Below are 22,500 nucleotides of genomic sequence, written 5' to 3' on the forward strand. Positions count from 1 at the left end.
GACAGGAGCAGAGAAGGGAGACCACGGGGAAATCCTGAAGCTGCAGAAATCCATCAAGGTGAGATCCTCCTCTGGTCTGTTACACACCTGAACTGAGCTGGAAACTATAAAGTATTTACAACCAGCATGAGAATAAACCTGTGATTGAGTTGTCTGGGTGAACAATGACTGACCAATCAGAAGGAAGCAGCACTGCGGTATGTTTGCTGAATAATGTCATGGTAACCAATTGATCAGGAGCTGCGAGAGGAAATGGGCCGTGAGGTGGACGAGCACCAGCACGAGCTGACCGCGCTGCAGGACGCTCATCGGCAGAAAATGGCGGACATGGCGAAGCGGCACAGGGACGAGCTGGCGGAGTACGAAGAGAGGATCGAGGAGCTGGAGGAGCAGATTCAGAGCGGTGAGGTCATTGTTTGTTTGTTTGTTTGTTTATTTATTTATTTAGCGTGTGGCATCAGAGAAAAACAGACTAACTTTTGTGTTCAGGAGCTGCTGTCACAATCTCCGCATCGCCGTCGCCGGATTCCTCCAAACTGGAAGAGCTGCAGGCTACGATTCGCTCCCTGCGCGAGGAGGCGGAGCTTCAGAACGCAAAGTGCAGCGATCTAACAGCAAGTCTCGAGCAGGCTCGGCGCCAGGGGGCGGAGCTTCAGCGGGAGAAGGAGGAGACCATGGCGGAAAACTCTGAACTTCTGCAGAACTACACTCGACTCCAGAGTTCTGTTAGTGAACTTCAGACTCGGGTTCAGGAGCAGGAGAGCAAGGCGATGGTCAAAGCGCAGCATGACGGCGAGATGCTGGCGCTGAGGAAAGCACTCGCCGGTGAAATGGGGCTTTATTATTAATCTGCTTTATTACTGGAGATTTTTTCATGCTTAGTTACTAGACTTAGAGCTGTCGGGTCAGAACGAACAAATGTAATCAATGTCAGCTTTTATACACTGATATCATTTATACTGTAAATGTTTAATCTTCTCTTACAGACGCTGATAAAGAGGTGTCCAGGTTAAAATCTCTCACTCACGTAAGTCCTTCTTTTATTTCCTTTCTCATCAGCATCAGGTCTCAATTTTTATCTCATTTCACTTTTTACTTCCTGATAAATCAGAGTGCTGAGGTCGAACACGCAGACATTCTGGAGCTCAACACCGTCATCGACGCACTCAGGATGGAGAGAGAAGAAGTAGAGAAGGAGAAGGTTAGGAATGAAATTTGGGCTGTTTAACAGCTACGTTTGTTCCTCCTCAGTGTGACATTTCACCACCAGCTTCTGCTCCGTTATCCTGTTTTAGTATAACAGTAATGTTCTAAAGGTCCTTCAGGTATTAGTAACATCATTTATCTCCATTTCAGACATTAAAGGTGCGGTCTGCGTTGTTCGAAAGCCAATGTTGACACACAAAATCACCAAAACAAACACGCCCCTAACCCAAACGGGTCCCACCCCTGTATCGATAGCTCCGCCCACACATACATACGTAACCCAGGCGACTAACAGAAAGAAACGTGTCTTTATCATAGCTGAAGGGAAGAACAATACGATTGTAGATAAACAAACAAGCAAAAATGCCACACAAGCATAATGATGTAAAGGACAAAGGCATATATTAGTTCTGTGTAACAAAGCAAAACCAACGTTACTCACCTATCGAGAAGGAAAAAAGCGCCTCGGCGTCTTAAGTAAAGTCGGCCACATATTCACAGGTGGGAGTTTCCCGAGTCGATAACTCCTGAGCTAAACGCTGTTACTACACAAAACGCGGTTGTAGCTGCCTCTCTACATTACTACGATAGAAAAGAGGTGTTATTTGTGTAGTAACAGCGTTTAGCTCAGGAGTTATTGACTCGGGGCGTCAATAGCTATTGACACCCCTTTCTGCTCATTGGCTACACGTTTGTTTTGTTTTTGTTTAGTTAGTCGTCCCGACTCGGTTTTCTGAAGCGTTTCTCACACATCACAGACCCCACCTTTAATGTACACCTGGATATCATCTATATGTGTCTCAGATTATTTTTAAGTCATTTTTTTGCAATTATTACATAACAGTTTTAGATAAAACATTTGTTTAGTGTTGTTATTAACCTGCTGCTGTGTTCCATCACCACGAACAGTCGGTGTTAGTGGAGAGACTCGCGGTAGCCGAGAACCGGAGAACGTCTCGTGAAGCCGAAAGCTCTGAGGAGCAGCAGCAAGAAGTCACAGACCTGATGAAGCAGCTGGAGCAGAGAGAGGAAGCGTTAAAGCAAGCACACATCAGCATGGACACCCTCACAGCAGAGCTGGAAGAACTGGACCGGCAGAACCAGGAGGCCACACAGGTGTGTGTCGTACTGCTGCTTTAACCCTAACCCTTGTGTCCTTGTTGTCTGCACCACCACATCTCATCTGACCCTCACGTCCTGAACCACAGTGTTCCTCCTAGTTCTCTATTACATTCTAGAGCCACAGTGAGACATTAGAACATTTTAACTATAGTTCTAATTCAGTTCTAGAATCGCAGTAATTTAATAACAAACAAATAAATACATGAACATTCTGGAATCCTGTGTTGTTTTTTTACCGAATTCTGTTCCCCAGCATCTCATCACCATGAAAGATCTCCTGGCTACACAGAAGTCTCAAGCCGAAGCTGAAGTCAGCCGTCTGAAGTCAGCGCTTACAGAGGCACTTGGTCAAAAAGAGGAGCTTCAGCAGGACCTGGAGGTTCAGAAGGAGAAGCTCAGTCAAAGTGCCTTTACTCTCAACGACCTGCACATGGGCAAACAGCAGCTGGAGGCCACGGTCAGAGAGCTGAGGGACAAATTAAAAAAGTCTCAGGAGCTTGGCAAAGAGACGCGTATGGAGGCCTCCGAGCTGAAGAAGCTGCTGCAGGAAAGAGAGTCTCAGCTGGATGCTCTTCACGAGGAGCTGAGTCGAGCAGGAGAGCGCAGGGACGATGGCAAGGATCAAATGAAGCTTCTGGTGGACAAGGAGAAAGAAATTGAGGATGTGAGAAGAGAGCTGGCAGAATTGAATGTTCTGTATGAGAGAGTGTCTTCTGAGGACTTTGAGATGAAGATAGAGAACAGAAAGTTGAAAGAAGACAGACTTCAGGCTCTCGAGACTGTGCAGAGTCTGGAGCGAGAGCTACAGGACGGCCAGGCCTCTCTCGGCAAAGTAGTGCTAGAGAAAGACACTCGCATCGAAGCCTTGAAACTAGAGAAGAATCAGCTGGAGGTCGAGTTGAATCGAGCGGAGAACCGGCTTTTGGATCAGGCCAAGCAGTACCAGCAGACCATCGAGGAGCTGACTCGAGCACGATCCTTAGATGCCTCCGCATTGCAGATGGAACACGAACGTGCTGTGAAGCTAAACCAGGAAAAGGACCTGACCATCGCAGAACTGAAGCGTGAGAAGGAGCAGATTGTGGCAGACCACAAAGACACCAGCGAGATGTTGGACATTACTGTGGCTGGACAAAGGCAGCTCACCGAGCTCCTGCAGGAGAAAGACATGTTTGCAGCCTCGTTAAAAGCTCAAGCTGATGAAACGCAGAAGGATCTGGAGGCCAGAACCTTGCAGGCAAGCCAAGAATGTGAAGCACTAAGGAAAGTGGTGGAAGAGAAGGACAAGCAGCTAGGGGCCATGAAGGAGAAGAATAGCCACCTGAAGGAGGAAATCGACCGTCTGAGGGATCAGCAGAGCCGGCCGCAGATGATGTCCGAACCAAGGACCTTGGATATAATCACAGAGCTGGAGACCGAAGTTGCACAGCTCAAAGCCGCTAGAGACCGACTCGAGGAAGAAGCAAAAACTTTGAGAGCAACTTCAGAGCAACAATCACAGCATGTGCTCCAGGTGCACCAGAGCGAACTGGATCAGGCTCGGGCGAGACACGAGCAAAGCACCCTCAACTACGAAAAACTGATCGGTGCCAAGGATGAAGAAATCACTCGGCTGCAGGGGGAGGTGCAGAGACTCAGTGTCCACAGTCAGCCCCACACTGTGGACATCCTTCAGGAGGACAAGACTCGTTCTTTGGGTAGCGAGAATGGCAACGAGAAGCATGACTTGTCCAAGGTGGAGATCGAAAAACTTGTAAAGGGCATCAAGGAGAAAGAGACCGAGATTATCCAGCTAAACGAGAAGAACCTCTCTCTGACCAAACAGCTTGATCAGCTCGTGGTCTCTCACGATGAAGTCGGCAAACTTTCTCAAATAGTGCTTCAAAAAGATCTAGAAATCCAAGCTCTTCACGCTCGTGTTTCAGGCGGATTTAACCAGGATGTTCTCTTGCTTCAGCAGCAGATGCAGGCTTACGCAGTCGAACGAGAACAAGTTCTCGCAGTGCTGAATGAAAAAACGCGTGAGAACAGCCACCTGCGTTCAGAATACCATCGCATCATGGAAATCGTTGCAGCCAAAGAGTCTGCGTTACTTAAGCTTCAGCAAGAAAACCAGCGCCTGTCCACCATGAGCGACCCTTCAGGAAGTCAGGAGATGTTCAGAGAGACCATTCAGAACTTGTCCCGAATCATCCGTGAGAAGGACATCGAAATCGATGCTCTTACGCAGAAATGCCAGACGTTGGTCACCGTCCTCCAGGCGTCCGGTGGAGACTCCGGAAGCGGAGGTTCGGGTGGTGTGAGCAGCAATCAGTTCGAAGAGCTTTTGCATGAAAGGGACAACCTCAAGCAGCAGGTCAAGAAGATGGACGAGTGGAAGCAACAAGTGATCACAACTGTGAAGAACATGCAGCACGAATCTGCCCAGCTTCAGGACGAGCTTCTTAAACTCCAAGGTCAAGTGTCCGCTGACAGTGACTGCAGCTCCAAACTTTCGGTCGACTACACCAAACTCATCCAAAGCTACGAGCAGAAGGAGAAAAGGCTCGGCAGTTTGAGTCAGGAACTCGCCCAGGTACAGCAGACCATCAGCCAGCTTAGCACCACTAAAGACGTCCTGCTTGGGAAGCTAGACAGTGTTAGTCAGGTCCCAGAACTTTCCGCACAATCTGTCCAATCTGTAGGACATCAGGTTTCCCAGGACGCACCCTCAAATCTACCAGTTGTTCAAGATAAAAATTTAAGACAAGAACTGGAATCGTTACACAGGATGTTAGCAGAGAAGGAGAGTCTGTTGAGAACTCTTCAGGAGAACAACCATCGCTTGTCAAACTCCGCGTCTTTGTCGGAAAGCGAGCAAAGAAGCCACGCTGAGGAGCTCAGGCAAGCACAGGAGAGGATCGAGACCCTGCAGCGGTCCCTCAGAGAAAAAGACCTGCTGATCAAGACCAAAGGAGACCAACTGAATCAAGTGAGTGTAATAATGCTCCATATCCGCTGCTGAATCCAAGTTAAAGCTAGCTTCTCGAATTCAACACCAATAAAATTGTTAAAAACGTAGCGAACAAAAGTCGCTCAGAACTTAAAAGCCGCGTTCGTTATAGCGTCTTCTGCCCGATAAAAATATTCCTGTATGGCGATAATTAGCTGAAATGGTGCAGTGTTATTGTAGGTGTTGACCACCAGGGGGTGCACAAAAATTCTTTGACTAGCATAACTTCTACATCGTCTAACATTAAAGCCAAGGTTGTTCTAATAAAGCCTGCGTTTGCGTACTTGGACATTCTACAGGTGAGTGAATCGTTGCGAAACCGTGAAAACGATAACGAGGTCCTGAAGCAGGCCGTTACAAACCTGAAGGAGCGTGCGCTGATCCTCGAGATGGACGTGAAGAAGCTGAAGGAGGAGAACGACGCCGTGACGGCGAAGACGCGAGAGAAAGAGACGGAGTTTCGAGCGCTGCAGGAGACCAACATGCAGGTGTCGCTGATGCTGCGGGAGCGAGAGTTCGAGTGTAGCACCATCAGCGAGAAGGCTGCGGCCATAGAGAAGCTGCTGAAAGACAGCGAGCAGGTACGTGTGAACGTTTTGGAGAGTTCTCCGACTCTTCTTCTCGGTCCAGCAGCACATTTTAACATGCTTGATTATCAGGGTAAGAGCGGGGAGCTGAACCAGCTGCTGAATGAGGTGAAGTCCATGCAGGAGAGAGCGCTGGCATTCCAGCAGGAGCGAGACCAAGTGATGCTGGCTCTTAAACAGAAGCAGATGGAGACCTCTGCGCTCCAGAGTGAGGTAGGACTCCTGAGTAACACTAGACGATATCTCTGGCCTCTGCTACACACTTTACTTTATTCTCTAACGCTTCTGTACACGTTTAAGGATCGTTTGGATAAGAAGATTATCGGCACGTCATATCGCGTCATTGCCATGGCCTGCTCTCTCTCTCTCTCTCTCTCTCTCTCGCTCATATTGTGTGTGTCATTGTTCACTTCCTGTATAGCTGCAGCACACTCGTGATAAAGAGCAGAGGCAGAAGCAGGAGTTGGAGCGTCTCCGCAATCACCTGCTGGAGATCGAGGACTCGTACACGCGCGAGGCGCTCGCGGCCGAGGACCGGGAGACTGAACTCAGGCGCAGAGTGATGATGCTCGATGAGAAGCTGGCGTCGTCCTCCAGTGCTGTGGAGAGCGCCAGGTCTGAGACCTTCTCCTGTCGGCTCACGGTGTCATAGCAGCTCTACGGAAATCAGTGCACTATGTACACTGTTTATGGGAATCTTCTAATATACAATATAGATAAATATATATGTCTCATGGGTGTGTGTGTGTGTGTTTGTGTGTGTGTGTTTGTGTGTGTGTGTGTGTTTGTGTGTGTGTTTGTTTGTGTGTGTGTTTGTTTGTGTTTGTGTGTGTGTTTGTGTGTGTGTTTGTGTGTGGTGTGTGTGTTTGTGTGTGGTGTGTGTTTGTGTGGTGTGTGGGGTGTGTGTGTTTGTTTGTTTGTGGTGTGTTTTTGTTTGTGTGGTGTGTGTGTTTGTTTTGTGTGTGTGTGGTGTGTGTGTGGTGTGTGTGTTTGTTTGTGTTTGTGCGTGGTGTGTGTTTGTTTGTGTGTGGTGTGTGTGGTGTGTGTGGTGTGTGTTTGTGTGTTGTTGTTTGCGTGTTGTTGGTTTGAGTGTTGTTTGGAGGTGTGTGTGTGTGTGTTTGCGTGTGTGTGGTGTTTCGTATGTGTGCTGTGGTTTGCGTGGTTGTGTGTGTTTGATTGTTGTGTGTGTTTGCGTGTGTGTGTGTGTTTGCGTGTGTGTGTGTGTGTGTTTGCGTGTGTGTGTGTGTGTGTGTTTGAGTGTGTTTGCGTGTGTGTGTGTGTGTGTGTTTGTTTGTGTGTGTTTGTGTGTGTTTGCGTGTGTGTGTGTGTTTGCATGCGTGTGTGTCCGTGTGTGTGTTTGCGTGTGTGTGTGTTTGCGTTTCTGTGTGTGCGTGTGTGTGTGTGTTTGCGTGTGTGTGTTTGCGGTTCTGTTTTTCTGTGTGTGCGTGCGTGCGTGCGTGCGTGTGCGTGCGTGTGCGTGCGTGCGTGCGTGTGTGCGTGTGTGCGTGTGTGCGTGTGTGTGTGTGTGCGTGTGTGCGTGCATGTGCGCGTGTGTGCGTGTGTGTGTGTGTGTGTGTGTGTGTGTGTGTGCAGTCAGCAGGCCAGTCTACAAGTGGAGTCTCTTCAGGAGCAGCTGAATGTTCTGGCCAGACAGAGAGACGAGGCTGTGCTTCAGTGCCACGCTGCTCAGGAGCAAGTGAACCAATACGCAGTGTCTCTGTCTAACCTGCAGATGGTGCTAGAGCAGTTCCAGCAAGGCAAGACTCACACCTCCTCCTCTTCCTCCTCACTCTGCCTTCTTCTCCTCCTCACGTTACATCATGTACACACTGGTCCCTTAGTGAAAGCGTTATATTAGTGATGTTCAGATCGGTTCACAATTTCTACTGCGTCTGTAAACTGGTACAGAACGAGATGTTCTTCTTTCTGCTCGTACCACAGAGGAGAAAGCCATGTACTCAGCAGAACTGGAGAAACACAAGAAAGAGAAGGAGGAGTGGAGGAGGAAAGCAGAAATGCTGGCGGATAAAAGCGCCGCCCTGCAGGTAACATCAGGCAACTACAGCTTGATTTCTGAAGTGTATCGATCAGTAATGCGTGTGATGACATCACCATGTCTCGTGTAGGTCTTGTGTTAATTACAGAATATAACGTGAGTATTATTGGTGGTTTTGTGTAACTGTGTGAGTTTCTGTGTACAGCTGAACCTGGACGAAGCGAACGCCGCGTTAGAGTCGGCGTCTCGCCTCACTGACCAGCTGGACCTGAAGGAGGAGCAGATGGAGGAGCTGAAGAAGCAGGGTGAGGACTGGTGTAGTAGAGCACCGTGACATCAGCAGGTCACAGCTAGAACAGGATGCTTTACGTCTTCTGAGGAGAATCGTGAGGGTGACTTAAGTCAGGCAGCACCAGGAGGACCGTGTGAGGTGTGAGGTGTGATCTACACCAGGGGTTACAGAGGGTTGTTTGTTCTGCCCCAGCGTGTTTGTCTCTGAGTGTCAGCGTGTGACTTTAATATTTTATAAATAATTATAATGTTTAGTTTGGATAGTTTGGCCGGCGTGTAAACCTACTCAGACTTAAAGCACATTTTTCTGCTGGATTTATGGCAGAAGACAGAATATTTGTCCTCTCTGGTCCCAGTAGTCTTTAGGCGTGGACAGTAATAGGAGCAGATAATCTACAGCCGTGATGAAGACGTATAAATCTTCTGAGTTATTTACTTACACGTCTCCTCGGGTGGAGGTCGCTGCTCCGCTCTGCAGCAGGGAATCGGCTGTAAGGATTTTTCCAGGCCTGAAGTTTTGTAAGAGAGACCGAGCTCTTTCTCACACGTCCTGCTTTTTATCTGTTTTACAGTTTTCTCTCTTTATCGTCGCTAGTCACAGAAATGACGCTTTCGCTTTCAGTAACACCTGATTTATAGGGACATCAGCAACGGTTATAAACATATGTACAGGACTGATGTCACTTTAAACATCCTGTATGTAAAACTGTGTGTGTCTGTGTGTGTGCGTGTCTGTGTGTGTGCGTGTCTGTGTGTGTGCGTGTCTGTGTGTGTGCGTGTCTGTGTGTGTGCGTGTCTGTGTGTGTGCGTGTATGTGCGTGTGCGTGTATGTGCGCGTGCGTGTATGTGTGTGTGCGTGTATGTGCGTGTGCGTGTATGTGCGCGTGCGTGTCTGTGCGCGTGCGTGTCTGTGCGCGTGCGTGTCTGTGCGCGTGCGTGTCTGTGCGCGTGCGTGTCTGTGCGCGTGTGTGTCTGTGCGCGTGTGTGTCTGTGCGCGTGTGTGTCTGCGTGTGTGTGTGTGTCTGTGCGTGTATGTCTGTGCACGCGCGTGTGTGTGTTTTGCTTAAAGGTATTACATCACCACCTCAGACCCTGTCACATCATTACATGTGTTTTTATTACAAATATTATAAACAATACACTTGTGTTAAACATCCAGACTGTAGACATTCATGATCTCACACACACACACACACACACACACACACACACACACACACTATGAGAGCTCCAGACATTTGTTAGGTAATCGTTTGCTTTATAAATAACCTTCTGAAAGGCTGCACTTATGGATGTGATGACAAATTTTCCTCACCATGCCCAAAAACAGGCAACTCAGGAGTGTGTGTGTGTGTGTGTGTGTGTGTGTGTTGCAGTGGACATGAGACAGGAGATGCTGGAAGAAGCCCAACACAAACTGACTGATCTGCTGAACAGCACTGAGGGGAAAGTGGACAAGTGAGCAAGCGAAACCAAACCAAACCAAACGAACCCTAAAAACAATCTAAAGAATTCGGCTCACGACTCGATTCCCGTTGCTAATCGTGTAATCTGGTGTTTCACTGATCGCTTTCCTTCTCGTCTCCACAGAGTGCTCATGAAGAATCTGTTCCTTGGATATTTCCACACGCCGAGGAACAAACGTGCTGAAGTGCTGAGACTTATGGGTAATGTGGTTGGACTGGAGCGGGACGATGTGGACAAGGTGAGTGGACACACCCAGTGTTTCTCGCTCGCCTCCGCACCTCGTCTGCGTCCCTGTCATCAGGACGTTGTTTGAACCTTCTGGTTATTTTTATCTCGTGTAAAGTCTGCTTTTGGGCTGCGGGACCCGTACTGCCACCGTACTGCCTAATTCTCTGTTCCGATTGGTCGGAAGGTGTTGGGTTGCTATGGCAACAGCTGATTCACATCGCGTTGCCTGATGCACGTGTCCAGGAGCCGGTGGTGATACTGGAGACCGGCTGGTGTCCAATTGTGATTGATAAAGCTGCAGAAACACGCTGCACTGTTAGATCTTACACCTGTTTCTCTTCAGTCCACATTCTTGTGTCCTCAGTTCACTTCTCTTCCTCCTGCTTCATGTTCTCATCCGTCTCCTGGTCTCTTTAGATTTATTTGTCATTGCTGTAACATGAAGTACTTTTCCCCTCTCAGTACTCAGGGTTCATGGGAATTTCAGGATTTATTAAAAGGGTGGAGCCGCTTAAAGATGGAGCTGATCGCCTCCCTGCCCTGTGTGCTGTCTCCGGCCCCTCGCGGGTTCTTTCGCTTTCGAAATAAATCATGTCGTCTCTTGTGACGTGGAGTTTAAATCACGTGCGATTTGAAGGAAGCCAAAAGAACCTTGGTCTCATGGTTGTGATGAAGGCTGTGGAGTGAGTGCAGGTGGCTGCATTAGTCATGGAGAAGGGAGGGAGGGAGGGAGGGAGGGAGGGGTGGGGAAGTCTCTAACTAGCTGTGTTCAGATGGACGACATGGATGTGAGGTTTCTACACCTCTGACCTCAGACACGTCTCTGATATAACTGACATGAATGCAGCATTTTTGTTAGCTTTAAATGTGTCCTGCTAACTGGTATGAAACACCACTAAAGACTTGTCCTCTGTCCTGTCCATCTTACTCACATGTCCTGAGCTGCAAAAATCACCACCTGCTCATGTGCCATAAATAATGTGGTGTGATGACGGAGCACGTGGACAGGCGGTCACTGAGAGTCACACACACACAAACATGAGAGAGAAGCAGAAGGTCTACAGTGACATGGCTTCAGAAACAACACTAATGATGGGGGGGGGGGACACCGAGAGAGGGAGGGAGAGAGACATAGAGGGGGGGGGGAGACACAGAGAGAGAGAGAGAGGGAGACACTGGGAGAGGGAGGGAGAGAGACACAGAGAGAGAGAGAGAGACACCGAGAGAGGGAGGGAGAGAGACACAGAGAGAGAGAGAGAGAGAGGGAGACACTGGGAGAGGGAGGGAGGGAGAGGGAGAGAGACACAGAGAGGGGGGGTGCACAGAGAGGGAGAGGGAGAGGGAGACACCGGGAGAGAGAGGGAGGGAGGGAGAGGGAGAGAGACACAGAGAGAGAGAGAGAGACACCGAGAGAGGGAGGGAGAGAGACACAGAGAGAGAGAGAGAGAGGGAGACACTGGGAGAGGGAGGGAGGGAGAGGGAGAGAGACACAGAGAGGGGGGGTGCACAGAGAGGGAGAGGGAGAGGGAGACACCGGGAGAGAGAGGGAGGGAGGGAGAGGGAGAGAGACACAGAGAGAGACACAGAGGGAGGGAGAGAGACAAACACACAGTGTCCCTCTGTGCAGAGATGTAACATGGCTGCAATTCAAACACAGATCAGGGGAAACATGATGTTAACCTCTGGAGTAACAGCACCATATTAGAGCAAGACAGAGCTGCATCCCCCTGAGAGAGAGAGGGAGGGAGGGAGGGAGGGAGAGAGGGAGAGAGGGAGACACAGAGGGAGGGAGGGGAGAGACACACAGAGAGAGAGAAAGATGTGCATCAGATGCTCACCGTGTCCAGATGTGCAGCTGTTTCATCCAGCTGTGATCACACACACACACACACACACACACACACACACACACACACACATTTATCCAAACAATTTATTTTTATTTTTTTTATAAAGCTCTCGTCCAGATCCGTCCACTTTATCCCTCTTTTCCACTTTTCCATTTCCTGACTCTTTCTCTTTTCTCCTGCCCCATATCTGAATTTTTCCGCTCTGAATGTCTGTGTTTTTGTCTGGAAGCGAATCTCTCTCCCTCGGGATCAGTTTAATCCTGACTCTCCCTCGGGATCAGTTTAATCCTGACTTCTGACTCGTCAGCTCCTTGACGTGCAGGATTTAAAGAATATATCGACCTTTTCCTTAAACATCATTTACTACAGTAAATGGGGGGGGGTGTCATATGTAGGTCCGAGGGGATCGAGAGGACGTCATGTGGGATGTGGTAGCTCAGTGGCTAAGGTGTTGGGCTACTGGTCGGAAGGTCATGGGTTCGAACCCCTGGTCCACCAAGCTGCCACTGCTGGGCCCCTGAGCAAGGCCCTTAACCCTCAGTTGCTCAGTTGTAAGTCACTCTGGATAAGGGTGTCTGTTAAATGCTGTAAATGTAAATGTGACCTTCTGTTTAGATGCTCGAGGAGCAGGAGGGGGGGAGGGGAGTCACGGGCTGGGTGTCAGGGTGGTTAGGAGGCAGCAGAGCGGTGCAAAGTGTCCCCACCACACCACAAAGACCCACCCAAACCCGGAGCCTCAACGGGGTGAGTGTTTCTCTTTCTCTCTCACACACACACACACACACACACACACACACACACACACACACACACACACACACAGACTCATGTTCTGCTGTGTGTCCTTTGCAGTCTTTCTCTGAGATGTTTGTGAAGTTCCTGGAAGTGGAGTCCTCTCCAGCTGCTCCCACACCCAGGCTGCCCATTTATGACATCAAGCCTTTGAGTGCGCCCCCTGCTGGCCGGACCTCTGCCGGTGCGCCTACCGCAGGTACCAGAACAGTACAGATCTCGGACATGGCTCCTGGATCGTGACGTGATTCTGTGCACTGACACATTTTATTTCTGCAGTATTCTGTGGGACGTATCTGCCAGTGATCGGACATTAGCTTAGCTCTTAGTGGAGTTTAGGTAAATATAGAGGACGGGGACGATCCTGACAGCTTTTATGAAAGTACTGAGCATTTCTTCTGTGTTCAGACGCTAAACGGGACTAGAAATGGGGAAAAAAAATGGGGATGTCATTTGCAGGACTTCTTCCTTACTCAGAGCTTGTTGTCGTTTTCTCTTCCTGTGTGTGATCGTTCAGGCTCGTCGGGCGGCGGGAAGCACGGCATGGACGCAAACCCTTTCCTGGCCCCTCGCTCTGCAGCCGTTCCGTTGTTAACGGCGGGCGGCAGTGGGGCAGCGAGCGGCCACTTGCTCATGAAGCCCATCGCAGACGCCCTCCCTACGTTCACGCCCGTGCCGGTGGCGGCCGACGCCAGTGCAGGGGCGGTCCTCAAAGACCTCCTCAAACAGTGATTTGCCCGGCGGCGCTGTCAATCAAAGCACTTTAGGAGACGTCTGTAGACGAGCTGTTTCTCCTCTCTGCTTTAATAACGATGACGGACTGGTAGATAACTCGGTCAGGGTCGGTCTGCAGTGCTGAAACCGTTCTACAAGGTGTTTCCTGAGCCGTCAATCTGTCTGCGCTCTATAATCAGAAGTGTCCTTTGGGGATTTGTAGTGAACAGCAGCTTTTCTGCGTTTGCTCTTTAATATGGAGAAGATCGACGGCCAGTTGGCTCGCAGATGCCTGTGGGATTTAAGACCTCCCCCCGTCTGTGAAATCCATACCGATAGCTTTTTTTTCTTGTTTTTTTTTTGTTTTAAATTAAACGCTCTGCAGTTTTTCCCGTCTGTCTTTTCCTCCGTCTCGGTTACAATAATGACCCCAAAGCCCGATCGTGGTTGGACAACGAAGACTCTGATGATGTAACACTTCTGCTGCGTAGCTACAGCTTTATAAATATGTACTTTTAAAAACGTGTAAATCTGAAGCAGTACTGGAAAAGTTCCCAAACTCAAGAGGCAGAAAGTTTGTACATTACTATTTCTTATATAAAAAAAACCTTGTGTATATTTAGCTGATATCTGATCAGTGGCTTCCGGTGAAAACACTTCAGAAAGGTGTGTATTTAAATTTTCCAGCACAAACACAAAGTAAGGACTGTCCCTTGTGTTGACCCTGTAAAATACTCCCGGGTTTATGAGTGCATTGGGATTAATCTGGGAAAGTGGGATTATTAATGTAAGGTTTCAGCATGTTTTTGTTCTGGGGTAAAGTTTGGGGTTTAACTCACACTTCCAGTTGTAATTGAATGCAGAAATAAAGATGTCTGCGTATGCAAACGTGTGAAACGTGTCAGTTACTGGAGAGAATTATTCCACCCCTTTCCTCTGTCTTAACTCTGATTGGTCAGAAGGTGGTGAATCTTCTGTAACATCATGGCTGTAAAGTAGCATCGCACCCGTTCTAATGCCCTCACTTGTGTTCGTTCAGCTACAAGAGCATTAGTGAGATCAGACACGTGTTAAGGAGACTCCAGTTCCAGGTCTGAGGTGCAGTTAGTGTTGGGATTGAGACCCGGGGCAGTTCTTTCACTCCAGCGTTCACCTCCACAGCAGGCACATGTTGGAACAGGGTTTGGACTCTTAGTTCCAGGGAAGGGAAAATATAATACTATATCACACAGTTGTTCAGGGTGCACAAACTTTAGGACACACGTGTAATTGTTGTTCAGGGTGCACAAACTTTAGGACACACGTGTAATTCCAATAGCTTGTGGTTTATTTCTACTCATCTCCTCCCCACAGCTTCACTGGTGTCCTGACTTCAACTGAAAACTATCTGAAGTCTTGTTCATCTTTCACACAGATTAATGAGATCTGGAACAATGAGTTTAATTTGATGCATCTGTCTGAGCTGTTACCTTAACAACCCCCCCCCCCCCCAATCCACCATTGATGAATATTATTCTCAACATCACCAAAATACTTTTGTTATATTTTCATACAAAATGTTAATCCTAATAAATGTTGAACATGTGTGATCTTTAAATCCTGCTCATGCTTCATCCTCACATTAACATTCCATTACAGCTCAATGTTCCTGCTGCTCTTTATCACTAAGTCTGTGGGGGCTGATGTGGGTTTAGGGGACAGGACGGTGACGTCCCAGACGTTTTATCTGGCTCTGACCCGAACCCTACCACCTCTCTCTCTCTCTGTCTCTCTCTCTGCCTCTCTCTCTCTGCCTCTCTCTGTCTCTCTCTCTCTGTCTCTCCCTCACCCTCCCTCTCTCCCCCCTTTAGATTTAATACACAGAGTTTTATTGCCTTTAAGTGCACATCTGGTGTGTTGGGCTGCCAGGTTGCAGTCAGCACAGAATGAGTCAGTACTGCAGGAGAAACAAAGCCATGGCAGGTGGAAGTTTAGCTTAAAGCTGCATGAAAATCTCAGGGATCAGGGCCCTGTTTTCAGGATAATCAAACCACGTTCCATAAGTTTCTGTGTTTTCTTACAGAAATAGTCAAAATGTATATAAACGTGTGAGAATTTAACATAGTATAAAAATGCTGTTCAAACTGTAAAGCACTGCTGCAGCAGATCAGCTCTCAAAAACAGCTCAAACACACAGAGTTTATAACATCACTGTCCACGAATTAATGTTATCATACAGCTCAGATGTTCAGAGATTTCCTACTAAATTATTGGTAAGATTTACATTACATTACACTTACATTACACTTACATTACATTACACTTACATTACATTACACTTACATTACATTACATTACATTACACTTACATTACACTTACATTACATTACACTTACATTACATTACACTTACATTACATTACATTACATTACACTTACATTACACTTACATTACATTACACTTACATTACATTACACTTACATTACATTACATTACATTACACTTACATTACACTTACATTACATTACATTACACTTACATTACATTACATTACACTTACATTACATTACACTTACATTACATTACATTACACTTACATTACATTACACTTACATTACATTACATTACACTTACATTACACTTACATTACACTTACATTACATTACACATACATTACATTACGTTACACTTACATTACATTACACTTACATTACATTACCATTACATTACACTTACATTACACTTACATTACATTACACTTACATTACACTTACATTACATTACACTTACATTACATTACATTACATTACACTTACATTACACTTACATTACATTACACTTACATTACATTACATTACATTACACTTACATTACACTTACATTACATTACATTACACTTACATTACATTACATTACACTTACATTACATTACACTTACATTACATTACATTACACTTACATTACATTACACTTACATTACATTACATTACACTTACATTACACTTACATTACACTTACATTACATTACACATACATTACATTACATTACACTTACATTACATTACACTTACATTACATTACACTTACATTACATTACACTTACATTACACTTACATTACACTTACATTACATTACACTTACATTACACTTACATTACATTACACTTACATTACACTTACATTACATTACACTTACATTACATTACACTTACATTACATTACATTACATTACACTTACATTACACTTACATTACATTACATTACACTTACATTACATTACGTTACACTTACATTACATTACACTTACATTACATTACGTTACACTTACATTACATTACACTTACATTACATTACATTACACTTACATTACACTTACATTACACTTACATTACACTTACATTACATTACACTTACATTACATTACATTACACTTACATTACATTACACTTACATTACATTACATTACATTACACTTACATTACACTTACATTACATTACATTACACTTACATTACACTTACATTACATTACATTACACTTACATTACATTACATTACACTTACATTACACTTACATTACACTTACATTACATTACGTTACACTTACATTACATTTCATTACATTACATTACACTTACATTACATTACACTTACATTACATTACATTACACTTACATTACATTACATTACACTTACATTACATTACATATTACACTTACATTACACTTACATTACGTTACACTTACATTACATTACATTACACTATATTACATTACACTATATTACACTTACATTACACTTACATTACATTACATTACACTATATTACACTTACATTACATTACACTATATTACATTACACTATATTACACTTACATTACACTTACATTACATTACACTATATTACATTTACATTACATTACACTTACATTACATTACATTACACTTACATTACATTACACTTACATTACACTATATTACACTTACATTACATTACACTTACATTACATTACGTTACACTTACATTACATTACACTTACATTACATTACACTTACATTACACTTACATTACATTACACTTACATTACATTACGTTACACTTACATTACACTTACATTACACTTACATTACATTACGTTACACTTACATTACATTTCATTACATTACATTACACTTACATTACACTTACATTACACTTACATTACATTACATTACACTTACATTACATTACATTACATTACACTTACATTACATTACATATTACACTTACATTACACTTACATTACGTTACACTTACATTACATTACATTACACTATATTACATTACACTATATTACACTTACATTACACTTACATTACATTACATTACACTATATTACACTTGCATTACATTACACTATATTACATTACACTATATTACACTTACATTACACTTACATTACATTACACTATATTACATTTACATTACATTACACTTACATTACATTACATTACACTTACATTACATTACACTTACATTACATTACATTACATTACATTACACTTACATTACATTACATTACATTACACTTACATTACATTACACTTACATTACATTACATTACATTACACTTACATTACATTACATTACACTTCTGAAACCATAACCCGAAGCGGATCTCTGTGTTCACCTCAAAGATCAGGTTCAAAGATTCGACTCCTCCTAAATAACTCATCACCAGTTGATAAGTTCCAACATTACCCCTTGTCAGTTTGCTCTTTATGACGCTGTTCCACGCCGTGGAGGTCCTGAGATCAGTATGAAAAGAAAATGTTCATTCTGTGTCAGATATTTCAAGCCTGTCCGAGTGTGTGGATGAGCCGAGCGCACATCTGGTCCTGGGTACCGAGTGCACATCTGGTCCTGGGTACGAGGAGTAACTGGAGAACTCCTTCATCTCCTGATGCTAAACCGGACACATAAAGACCGCTTCAGTGAACATCTTCATCTTTAACAGCAGATCATTCTTTCTTAAGAAGAAGAAGAAGAAGAGAGAGAAAAGAGATTCTGGTGACGCAACGACTGTTTATATACATTATGATTTATTGGAAATAAGAACAGAAAGTAACAACCATCTCTTTGATAATTAATAAAATTCTAATTGTTGTCACATTTCTGTGTTATAAGAGGAATAAAGCATGTAGTTATTTTTAATTCTACAAATATCCACATACATAAACCCAGCTTCGGGGTCACTGCAGCATTCAGTTTGTTTCTGTTTGCCGGCGCTGTTGTTGCACAGAGGAGGGCAGATTGTGTCTGATGGAAGCCAGCTGGAAGGTAAATCTGTGCCAAAACTATTAAACACTATTACAAGATGTACATGTACTCTGTGAAAGTGTATACATTCATATCTACATTACATATATACAAATACTGAGGTTTCCTAAAGGGCTCTTGGGACGTTTTCCGCTCTTCCACAGTTAAATTAATTCAATATATAAGATGTAAGGATTCTCCCATGGGGCAAACCTAAGAAACTTCCAGGGGTTCAGTGTTCAGTGTCTCAGCTTTCTGTCTTTTAAGTCCTGTGGCTTTGCTTGAGTGGACGTGGCTTATAAGGAGGCGTAGGTCTGCAACTTCAGTGTCTATTGGTGAGCCGAGAAAAAAAACCCGTACAATAAACTGTAAAACTGTGATATTTCCCCTTTTTATTTTATGCCAAATAATCATTGTATCTGTGTAGTAGTCATTAAAAAGAGAGCAATCTCGCAGGATCCTCCTCTTTACTATTGCCCTCATTGCGCGTAAACGAAACCAGGTGCAGGAATTTGGCGCATTTTGCGCATTCAGGCCGAGCAGCACTAGTGCAGTGTGTATGTGCGCGCGTGTGTGAGCGTGTGTGAGTGAGCGTGTGTGTGTGTGTGTGTGTGTGTGTGTGAGAGTGAGCGCGCGCGTGTGTGTGTGTGTGTGTGTGAGTGTGTGTGTGAGAGAGAGAGAGAGAGAGAGAGAGAGAGAGAGAGAGAGAGAGAGAGAGAGGTCTCCTCACTTTTTCCCTGCTGGGAGCGCAGTCCTGTGTGGGGGACCAACAGCACCGACACTAACAGACTTATTTCAGAGGACGTGGCTGGAGCTACGACAAAACCGAGAGGTTCGCTGTTTATAATACTTTATTTTAGTTTATTCCATGAATGTGTTTCAGCTCCTTTTAAATTTGTCAGCGGATTTATTTCGGTTATCGATCTACAAATGGCATTGAATTTATTAAGAACTATTATTTATCTTTTAGTTTCATCTCATTGTAAAAGGTTATGTCTGTTTTTTCTCTACAGAATGCTGACAGCTTTGGTATTTTTGTTCTGCTGCTTCCAGTCTGGGAAGAGTCAGGTAAACCTTCTCCATTTCGTCTGTTTGCTTCTCATGAAAACAGTTACTACAAACATACAGCCGAATCTTAGGCGTTTCTTCACTGCTTTGTGGATTGTTTCTGGATTAAACCTCTGAATACTTTTCGTTTTCTCTCAGTGCCAAAATTCCAAACTGCTTCAACTTTGTCTCGCTTGGCTGAATTTGGCTCAGCAAACTTTCCTCAAACAGTTAGATGCATTAATGCCCATGGTTTATATCGGTTATAAGCCCTAATGCCTCCAGCAGTGCCGTAGCATTTATACAGGTCCACTACTGTCAAAGCAGACTGTATGCTGAGATAAACAAGTTGCTCAATCCAACATTTCCACATTGATGGGAGAAAAAAGCCCCATAGAAACACCCAGGAGGCTTTTTGTAATTTCAGCTCTGTAAAAACTATTTGCATGACTGTGGTTGACTCTTGTTTGCTCCACAGAGGTGCACTGAGGGGTTCACATACGACTTTCGCTCCAGGCGCTGCATCGGTTAGTAGGTCAAAGATTATAACTCAGTGTTTTCCAATCTGTTTCCTGGAGTCTCCCTGAGCAGCATGTTTTATAGGCTCTGTGTCAAAATGTTTTTCTGCGTTAACTTAATGTGCTTATCTATCTGATGTGTTACGTCTGCAGACGTGGACGAGTGTCGCACGGTGCCGGGGGCTTGCCGTGGTGACATGCAGTGTGTAAATCAGAACGGAGGTTACCTCTGCCTCCCACAGAGCCTTTATTCTCAGCCGTACCCCAGACCCGAGTCTCCTTCCTACACTGAGCCACTTTACCCCGACACCTCGGTGGGCTTTCCTGAGTTTCCTGCTCCTGTCATCCCCGGTGCTGGGTCCGCTCCAGGGCCGAGTTACCCCATAGTGGGCCGTCCCTCTGCCCCCTGCATCCTGGGCTACACGCTCGGAGAGGATGGCAGCTGTGTTGGTAAGTAGGCTTTTCATTTGTCTCTTGAATGGTACGTCTCCTGTGTCGAATTAAGTGTGTTGCATGAATCTCTACGCCTGGAAACTTTATTTTATTCATTGTATTTCTGCATATGAAGGGTTTCCTTTGCCACTTATCTACCACAGTATTAAAGGAACTCATTCAGTGTTCTGTTATCTAATATCATATGTCTGTTAAAGTTCTTATTATTTTTCGGGTTAATTGTCTGGTAAATAATGAAAAGCTTTTCATCCTTATGTTATATATCAGTGCTGTATGTGGTATGAGTGAGTGCACTACTGTGAGAGCTGCTGTTATTGTAAATTAATCAACACCTTCTAACAGCGAGGGAACTCTACTGCAGTGTTATGTGGGATCCTGAAGTAAAAACAGATTGAGCTAGCATCGGTAAAGCCTGAGCAGACACCTACTGTATGTACTAATGCTCCGTCTGTACCTGTGTGCACCGCTGTGGTGGTGGTGAAGCAGTTTGATGAAGCAGCGCCTCGGTAATCGTAAGTTACTGCAGTTGTGGGAATGTGGCTTTGACGTCTCTCGGGGTTGGATCAGGACGTGTTGCGGTGTTTATTCAGTTCTCGCAGAGTTTTAGTGGCTTGTGTGTGTCTCGGGGTCGCAGACAGAGCAGATGCGATGAAACGCTGGGCTGTAATTTACTCATATCTGTGGGTCTGTGCTGAGACAGACTTTTAACTTAAAGACTTTAGCAGAGATTGAATTCCACAGAACTCTCTGGAAGTCTGATCTATATCTATAACTAAAAGCTATATATCAGTTCGCAGTTTAAAATGAGAGCCCGTCGTGATGGGAGACGAGAGATTTACAGAGTAATTATATGTTTCTTTATAGCTAACACGTTTTTTTCTTGGTATTGCTGCTAATCTCACAGCTCAGTACACACAGTTAGGGAATGAAAATGACAGGGTTTATCTCACAAACCTTTAAGGTGTATTTTTAAATCATCTGCAGATTACTTTGGCTTTTCATGCCAGACTCCAATGTGTTCTCGATTTGTCTGCTTTAGTTCTTTAGGGTGACTTTTACCCACAGAGTAAAAACCCTCTGCATTCCCCTGAAATCACTGTAATCAGTGGGAAAAGCCACCAGATATTCAGAGCTCATTGAGTTTTGACACAGATAATCACCTCTTTGAGAAAACCTCGACATTCTGTTTGGGTAAACCTCGAAAGATCTCATATTCAGACCTGCTGTATTTCAGCATCTGGTTGCTCCTGCCAGCGATGAGGTCACAAGATGTTGAAGGAGAGTTCCCACTGGCAGACATGGAGTACAAGATGCTGTCATGAGCTAAATAATGTACCCAGGCTGCGAGCTTGACCTCACTCATCAAACAATCATGGCCTTGTGTGTAAGTTTAAGTGACGTGACAAAAGGCTACAGTTATGTACTGTAGGTGTGCAGAAATGGAAAAAGAGGGAAAGCCACAATGCTGCTAATCACCCTGAGAGCTCAACCTTTACAGCCTGCAGAAACATTTCTGACAAAACTAATATCTAAAAGTGACCACCCATAAAAGCAAACATACCGAATAATCCTCGCTAACACGTGACTGACTAATGGTTTCTCTAGCTAGCACACGGACGTTAAGTGTTTTACATCGACAATGAAAACAAGGGGAAACTATCAGAAATCTCAGAAACATTTCTCTCAGAAATGATGTTAATTTATACAAAAACAAATCTCAATACCACTGAAATGACATCGTTATTGCATATAGCACAAAAGCGCTAACCACATGGTCCATGGCTAAAGCCAAACCGTGGAACATAAACATTGTGTAAATGTAGAAAATTGCCTTCTAAAGTAGTGAAATGAGCGTTGTTTGTGTTAAACGTTCTCGGAAGTACCACACGGATCCCAGTCGATCGTAGCGAGAGTCATTGCCTCGCACGTGATGGTAACGAGGCGTGAGTAGAGCACGGCAGAT

The 22,500-nt window shown here is 44.9% G+C and overlaps 2 protein-coding genes and 1 long non-coding RNA gene across 5 annotated transcripts in view; 2 read left to right on the forward strand and 1 right to left on the reverse strand.

The window, feature by feature from the left end:
* The window catches only part of LOC113656086, a 5,213-nt gene extending 2,801 nt beyond the window's left edge, over positions 1 to 2,412 (reverse strand). Inside the window, exons 1-3 of one of the 2 annotated variants that reach the window (XR_007140335.1) lie at positions 2,087 to 2,412; positions 478 to 1,286; positions 1 to 381 (exon numbers count right to left, since the gene is read on the reverse strand). The exon at positions 1 to 381 is cut by the window's left edge and continues 1,058 nt beyond it. This is a non-coding gene — a long non-coding RNA (uncharacterized LOC113656086). Of the gene's footprint in view, positions 382 to 477; positions 1,287 to 2,086 lie in introns of those variants that run through there. The other variant, XR_003443862.2, reaches the window with a different exon arrangement.
* The window catches only part of trip11 (thyroid hormone receptor interactor 11), a 16,869-nt gene extending 2,736 nt beyond the window's left edge, over positions 1 to 14,133 (forward strand). The window contains exons 5-22 of one of the 2 annotated variants that reach the window (XM_027166953.2): positions 1 to 58; positions 238 to 403; positions 490 to 825; positions 987 to 1,027; positions 1,112 to 1,201; positions 2,116 to 2,322; positions 2,582 to 5,299; positions 5,620 to 5,901; positions 5,980 to 6,120; positions 6,329 to 6,522; positions 7,501 to 7,664; positions 7,849 to 7,952; positions 8,109 to 8,208; positions 9,571 to 9,652; positions 9,785 to 9,899; positions 12,355 to 12,483; positions 12,592 to 12,730; positions 13,049 to 14,133. The exon at positions 1 to 58 is cut by the window's left edge and continues 11 nt beyond it. In XM_027166953.2, the coding sequence (XP_027022754.2) occupies positions 1 to 58; positions 238 to 403; positions 490 to 825; positions 987 to 1,027; positions 1,112 to 1,201; positions 2,116 to 2,322; positions 2,582 to 5,299; positions 5,620 to 5,901; positions 5,980 to 6,120; positions 6,329 to 6,522; positions 7,501 to 7,664; positions 7,849 to 7,952; positions 8,109 to 8,208; positions 9,571 to 9,652; positions 9,785 to 9,899; positions 12,355 to 12,483; positions 12,592 to 12,730; positions 13,049 to 13,263 (5,281 nt within the window). In that variant the 3' untranslated portion in view covers positions 13,264 to 14,133. Of the gene's footprint in view, positions 59 to 237; positions 404 to 489; positions 826 to 986; positions 1,202 to 2,115; positions 2,323 to 2,581; positions 5,300 to 5,619; positions 5,902 to 5,979; positions 6,121 to 6,328; positions 6,523 to 7,500; positions 7,665 to 7,848; positions 7,953 to 8,108; positions 8,209 to 9,570; positions 9,653 to 9,784; positions 9,900 to 12,354; positions 12,484 to 12,591; positions 12,731 to 13,048 lie in introns of both variants that reach the window. The other variant, XM_047812089.1, reaches the window with a different exon arrangement.
* Positions 14,134 to 19,192: 5,059 nt separating this feature from the next.
* The window catches only part of fbln5 (fibulin 5), a 10,186-nt gene continuing 6,878 nt past the window's right edge, over positions 19,193 to 22,500 (forward strand). Inside the window, exons 1-4 of the mRNA XM_027167021.2 lie at positions 19,193 to 19,351; positions 19,533 to 19,587; positions 20,045 to 20,093; positions 20,238 to 20,534. Coding sequence (XP_027022822.1) covers positions 19,534 to 19,587; positions 20,045 to 20,093; positions 20,238 to 20,534 — 400 coding nt within the window. The 5' untranslated portion in view covers positions 19,193 to 19,351; position 19,533. The remainder of the gene's footprint in view (positions 19,352 to 19,532; positions 19,588 to 20,044; positions 20,094 to 20,237; positions 20,535 to 22,500) is intronic.

The sequence above is a fragment of the Tachysurus fulvidraco genome, chromosome 4 (genome assembly GCF_022655615.1).
Source record: "Tachysurus fulvidraco isolate hzauxx_2018 chromosome 4, HZAU_PFXX_2.0, whole genome shotgun sequence".
In the NCBI taxonomy this organism is placed as follows: Eukaryota; Metazoa; Chordata; class Actinopteri; order Siluriformes; family Bagridae; genus Tachysurus; species Tachysurus fulvidraco.